General features: G+C 39.0%; 1 protein-coding gene across 1 annotated transcript in view; it reads right to left on the reverse strand.

The window, feature by feature from the left end:
- Positions 1-1,090: 1,090 nt before the first annotated feature.
- LMO4 (LIM domain only 4) overlaps positions 1,091-6,670 on the reverse strand; it is a 44,404-nt gene continuing 38,824 nt past the window's right edge. The window contains exon 5 of the mRNA XM_018555913.1: positions 1,091-1,339. Coding sequence (XP_018411415.1) covers positions 1,331-1,339 — 9 coding nt within the window. The 3' untranslated portion in view covers positions 1,091-1,330. The remainder of the gene's footprint in view (positions 1,340-6,670) is intronic.

Genomic DNA, 6,670 nt, shown 5'->3' on the forward strand with positions numbered 1-6,670 from the left:
ACAGCAGGCAGCGGGCGCAAAGGGCAGCCTGTTATTGGCTATTGAAATTTTAAATATCCAATAGCAGGCTGGTTATTGCTCCCTGCAATAAAGTTAAAAAAAAAGTTTAAAAAAATAATGTTAAACTAAAAAATATAATATACAATTTCAATGGATCCCACATGTACCCCCTGTCCAGTGATCCCCACACAGGAACGCTCGGGTACTGCAATGCCCGGTGTTTCAGTGCTGTGTGATTTCAAAAAATGTGCATACCGTTTTATTCCAAAGTAAAACTTTATGTCTGTATCACTACATGTGTTAATTTTAAATAAAGGACCGTATTAAATTTTTTTTTATCCGATTGAGCGAAGTTAATCGTCTAATCGATTATGAAAAGTTAGTTAGCTGCAGCCCTAAACAATAGAATCTCAGTCTCTTGCTGTGCAATTTACTTTTAATCTAGGTGCAATAAAAGCCATTTAACATTTTTGAAATATTAGCATATTATTCTGTACAGCAAAGGTCAATGATGTGCTAAGTGCAGTAATTCATAGAAACAAAATTAATAGCATTTTAATCTTTTATTACTTAAATACACCATACTAGAGCAAGTCTCTGAAAATATCACAAATAAAAGTTTATCTTCAATCAGCAAGTAGGTGAAAATTTCTACACAATAGCAGATTCTTTCCCCGCCCCTTCCCTTTATCGCAATGGGAAGTAGCAACGATAGGACAAAACAAAGAAAATTAAAGTTAAAAAAAAAAAAAATAATAAAATAACACATACATGCATACGTACATTGTATTTTACAGAGAGATACTTTAAAAGTGTTTGTGATAAAGTACCACAAAAAAAAAAAGCTACAACTCCCCTTTTTTATCGTTATGTTCAGTTTGAATGAACAATCTTCCTCACAGCACATAAAATATACAAAGAGTGAGTAGAGTGTTGTCAAGGGTAAGGGTGCAAATGCTGGCAAGTGCCCTGCTAAATTGGTAATGAGGGTGGGTAAGCAGTTTTTAAATGCATCTTGAAACTGGATTCATGAGTCATTTTCACCCTCGTGAATAAGTCCTCTGGTGAAACCGCTTGTTTCTTTTTTTTAATCTCAGTGTCCCCATTAGCCCGGATCATGAAGTCCTTAATATATATGTCTTCAGTCATTTTCAAACACCAAGAAATGTGGAAAGGGCAACCAAAAAGAGGAAAAAAAAAAAAAGGTGCAATGGCGTGAAGCTGGCACGGATGCTAGCTACAAAAGGTGACTTGTCTACTGGAGACATATGGGATCCATCTGCGATGAAAGAACTTGAGATGAAGGCACACTTTGTTTTAGTCCAACCTTTTAACAAACCTAAAAAACAAGAAGAGAAAAATACTTTTAGGTTCTGGAGAAACCACAATTAATTAAAGCACAAAGGCAAAGTTATAGGGAAAAGTTCATAGAAAACAGATCCCCCATTTAGATTGGAGGTTATGTTTAATCACAAATTCATGAAACTCTTGGAAGGGTCTCCATGCCAAAATCGTCAATTACCAACTTATTATAGATGTTCTATGTCAATAAATTATTTTGTCCAGCCTACATACCCTTATGGAGAATTACACAGTAAGGGGGATGGGGGGGATAACCTGTTGGTGGGGACTCCTTTATACTGAACTTGTTGCTTAGCCCAGCAAATAAGGTTTTGGAATGTCTGTGTCACATGGGAGGAAGAGGAACAGGCCACATGCTCTGTCCATACTTAGTACTACCATGCAATTTAGATCCAGGAGGCAAAAGAAAAAAACGGCACAGGATTAAAAGAGAAGGGGGATTATAAACTGCTGAAGAGGCTTCTATTTGCATGGGCAAAGTGCAGGTTCATTTTGAGTGACAGGCGATTGACATCTGAACAATAGAAGGTAGTTTGGAAACAGACTACTATACTAAAAGAGTTTAGGCAAGATTAAAACTGGCATGTGCAATTTGGGACTCCTACTTAAATTTAGCATCAGGAGGCTGAAGATGCTTGGATAGAGTCATGGAGCAATTACGCTGGGGCAGAGTAGTAGGCGAGTACTACCATCTTAGACACTATATTCTTCCCATATATTATTCAGCACATGCAGCTTTGTGAATGATCAACTGTACAAACAATCCACCAGACCTTTTCATGCTTGCAAATATTTGAATATCAAATAAAATGTTTCAGTACTGTTCCTAAACATTGCAATCAACTAATGTTGATCGTGTAGATTCATGTACTAATTTTGTTTTTACAAATCAAACAAGAAAAATAAAAAATTTGATCAGTGTTGCTTCACTAAAAAAAAGCCACAAATTTGATTGGTGTTGCTTAGTACAAATGTCTGTTATAAAACAAATTAGTTGCAATTTAAACAAGATATTCTTCTATGCGCAGGAGTTTTAAATAACACTGTGAACTTTCTAGGGCACCAAGTTAGTAAAACCTGAGGTCTACGAAGGAGTTCAAGGCCCCCGCCCCCTCCTTCAGGAGAACCACACTTTCAAGCTAATTAAAGTGGTTCAAGAGTGGAGGTTCAATTCCCAAGAGTTGAAGCTCAGTGTGAGAAAGGTAATTTGGCTGTCCAGAACAAAGAGATTAGAGAGCAGCCAGTGAGCATATTTAATAAATGAGCATCAAATGTCCTCTACTATGGACACAGACAACTCCAATTATATAACAACCGGGGAATTGTTGAGTGATATGTAAACTAGAAGATTTTTTTTTAATAACCAATAAAGTGAAAGACACAGGCCTTCAATTAAAACAATCCAGAGGAGTTAACATAATACACCAAATGTTGAGTGATTTGTACAGGTGAGTTTACTTGCTTTGCCACCCCCTTGCCAAACACAACGCGACAAAGAATTCAATTAGCAAGTAAGTAAACACCAAAGGGTATATATGCATGCAACAACTAGTAGGCTGGTAATTATTTAGTGAAATGGGTCACAATGAAGCCTCAATACACCGTAGTAAAAGTAATAAGGTTTTTTTGGGAGGATAGTTGCTCTTATTTATATAGATTTTTCAGGTGTTCATACGCAGCCTGTTTAGTGAAGGATTACCTCTGTGATAAATTTGAGCAATAATGCACATGCAGCACAGGTCAGAGAATCTCATTGTACACGTGTCAGGAGGTAGATGTGTATTGCTTTCCATGTTTTGAGAGCATCTCCAGCTATTTTCTTTTTAGCTTTGCATATATTGGGGTAGGGCAAGATGATGTGTCAGGTTTTAAATGCTGTCTCCATTAGGGAGAACCCCTTAGCTTCCTGTGTGGTCACTGGGACAAGCAATAGAAACCCTCCCCCCCCCCATGGCATGAACAACCTGAGAGTTTTTTTTAGCTTCCCCACTCTCCTGCCAAAGGTGCTTATATTTCATGTGTCCCTGCTGGAGGGCACTCGTGATTTCCTGTACCAGCCTCCACTCAGAAGTGGAAAGGGGACAATGATAGCATGAAAAACCTGACAGGTTCTAAAGCTTCCCCCACTCTACTGCAAAGGTTCTTAGATTTCACATGTCCCTGTTGGAGGGCACTCGTACCAACCACCACTCAAGTAAAATGGAAGTCCCCCAATATGGGGATACACACAACTAAAATCCTGACAGAATTGCTGCCATTTTCTTTATTCCTGATACAATGCCACGTCAGTCGATTGTTTTTTATAAACACAGGTGGTATGTATGCATTATCTTCTTACTTGCATAAGCTAACTCTTACATGATCCCAAGTGATCAGAGGGAATTGGTCTCAGGCGGCATAACAATTTGTGGCTGGCAAACAAGGCATGTTTCCTGTAATCATTTTAAGATTGCACAAGGACCCACAGGGGTTAAAGATCAGGTAGGTGCTACAAGTGTTTAGATGTGCCTGAGAAAAACACCCCTAATGCAACGGCCCCAAGATACCTACTGCTGATCAGTCGTAAATAATAATTAGCAATATGTCTATATGTAATCTATTATTCAAAGATTATTGCAGAATACAATCTCTGGGAGGTTTAAGTGACTCAACACTACTTCTGGGTGATCAGCTTTTTGTACCAATAAGACTACAAATAAAACCTCATTACCATCGTAGACCAGTTAGAACATCAAAATTGCCCAAAGGACCTCTGGAGTCTAATTTCTATGTATTTTTAACTTTACCACCACTTTAATTATACATACAAATGTTCATTTGATTTACTAGCTTTAAAGTGTGAAGCCGTGGTGGCGATAGGGCCACCCACAACTCAAACTGTGTCCGATTCAGCAGGAATCGGACAAAAATTCAAGCTCTATATGGAGGACTTGATTGTTTGACCACACTGTTATGGCTCAACTGTTTAATTTTGTACAGGATAAAATGGAATATATAGTCTAGTTTGTAGGGCTTGGTTTCAGAAATACTAGAGAATATAAGGTTCAAGATAAACATAATGGGATACAAATATGGAGATGCTATTGTCAGTTTGAAGATTCCTCAATACTTGGCGGTCATACTTATCCATGTCTAAATACTGTCCTGGAGCAAGCATAATTGAAATCAAATGTCAGTGAATTAAATATGTTTGTTCCAGGTCAGCGGCATAAAACCAGTGAATGAAGGATAAAGCTCACCATACACTTTACAAAATCGCACAGTACAATCTTCTTTTAGATTTAGCAAAACTACAGGTAACCATACACATTTTGTTTTCTCTTGAGATTCGAACCATACATGCGAAATAGTGCGGATGGAGGAATTTCCAGTGCTGGCTATTGTGTATTCAGACAATCGGTAACCACAGCTGCCGGAATAGCGGATAATTGTGGCACTAGACACAGTCAATGTTATTGGTGCCAAAAAGGGCCACTCATGGCTCAAAGTTCGGCTGATTGAGCAGAAATCGACTGAAATTCGAGCCATGTATTGCCAGCTTTACCAATATACGGACCTACTTAAAACTACCCATTTCATTTTCATCAGGCAGTCTTTTGCAACAGTCAGATTGTAACACATGTCCCTGGAGTTAAAACCTTGCAAACCTGTCCAGTACACGGTAATGAGGGACAGAGCAGTCTCCAGCAGCTGTTCTACTAGCCTGCAGAAGGAAGGAGTAGCGTGTACCTGTATGTTTGTGGAGACACACATACAGCTTACTAGCACACACAAGGGTGGCTCCAAAGGACCCTGCAAGGGAAAGGAGCCATCCTAAAACAGGATATCAGGGCCAGTGCTCAAGGCATGATTCTGCAGAAAACATTTACATATCAAGAAACAGCATTCACTGTATATGATTTCATCAGCATTTAAAATACCTTTTGAGTTTCATATCAATTTAATATTCACATTACTCATAAGTGTTCCTTATTTGCTCTGCCACACTTACTATTACTAAAAGCTAATGGAAGCATGTATATTGTGCTGACCAATACACACCATAAAACGGACCGACTAAAAGGATTTAAACCGCCACCAACTTAGCTGCAGATATCTCAGATATAACCTAACATTCAAGCTGTGCATAAACTTACATGGTGTTCTAGCTAACTATTTGCCCTCATCAGCTTTCTATTCTTTACAGCAGTGCAAATGTCAGTCAACAGTATATTTATCACCAACTAGCTGATAATTTTGTTTGTTGATTCGGAGTGTGGAGCCAGGTAACAAGGAGTAAGATAAGTTACCCATTGGCTGGGGGGGTGGGAGCTACTGGAGTCCTGCATACACGTTCCAAGGGACCGGAAAAAAAAAAAAAAAAAACAGCAGACCAGAGGTCCACCTTATTGTCCCTTCTTTATTTGTTGGATAAAGATGGCATCACATACAAATGCAATGTTTCAGAACCTTATGTGGTCCTTTCATCAGGCAAAGACAAGGCAAAGAAGATCCCTTCTATCATGCCTGAAGGGACCAAATAAGGTTTTGAAACATTGCACTTGTATGTGATACCCTGTTTATCCAACGTCAAATAAAGACAGGACAATAAGATGGACCTCTGGTGGGTGCAGTAATGTCCTGCAGATGGCTCCACTGAGATCAACGTATAGACGAAAAAGCCACCAGCACACCAAAGCATTTTATTTGGGATTCTGGTCTGGAGTGCGAGGGGACATTCTTTACCTTTAAAACAATAAAGGCCAGTCAAAAAAAAAAAATGCCCTTCTCCAAGAGAGACCAATGTAGCTTAGCCCACCAGGCACACAGCTGGTATATTCATAGCCGAAAGGCAGAGAATATGTAGTAATAGCTTCTGCTTGTACTGTACAACCAAGCATGAGCTATGAAAAATACAGAGCTGGAATGGTGGACCACTTATTAAAAATGCTAACTGCATGGCCATTTTTTATTCTAGTTTTTTGAGTCACTGACCTGGATCAGTCAATAAGCAAATGAAGTCAGACCTCTGATCTGCATACTGGCTCTAGGTCAGTGACTTAGCATAACATCCAGGTAGCCAGCATTTCCACAAGGTGGTCAGTAAAGACAGTCAATTACTGCAAAAATGAGGGGGGAGAAATTATACCGTACACAATAGATGAATGTCTGGTAAAAACACAATTCTACAGATTTCCAAAAGTGTGTAAATCCTCCTGCTAGCCTTAAAGGTTCAATCTATTTAAAAGTGATATTTTTAATATATTTGAAGTCTGGTGGGGCTTCCCCACCAGACTTCAACTTTGCGCCCCCCCCCCCCCCCCCTTTG

The sequence above is a fragment of the Nanorana parkeri genome, unplaced genomic scaffold (assembly GCF_000935625.1).
Source record: "Nanorana parkeri isolate BGI_ZX_2015 unplaced genomic scaffold, ASM93562v1 scaffold217, whole genome shotgun sequence".
In the NCBI taxonomy this organism is placed as follows: domain Eukaryota; kingdom Metazoa; phylum Chordata; class Amphibia; order Anura; family Dicroglossidae; genus Nanorana; species Nanorana parkeri.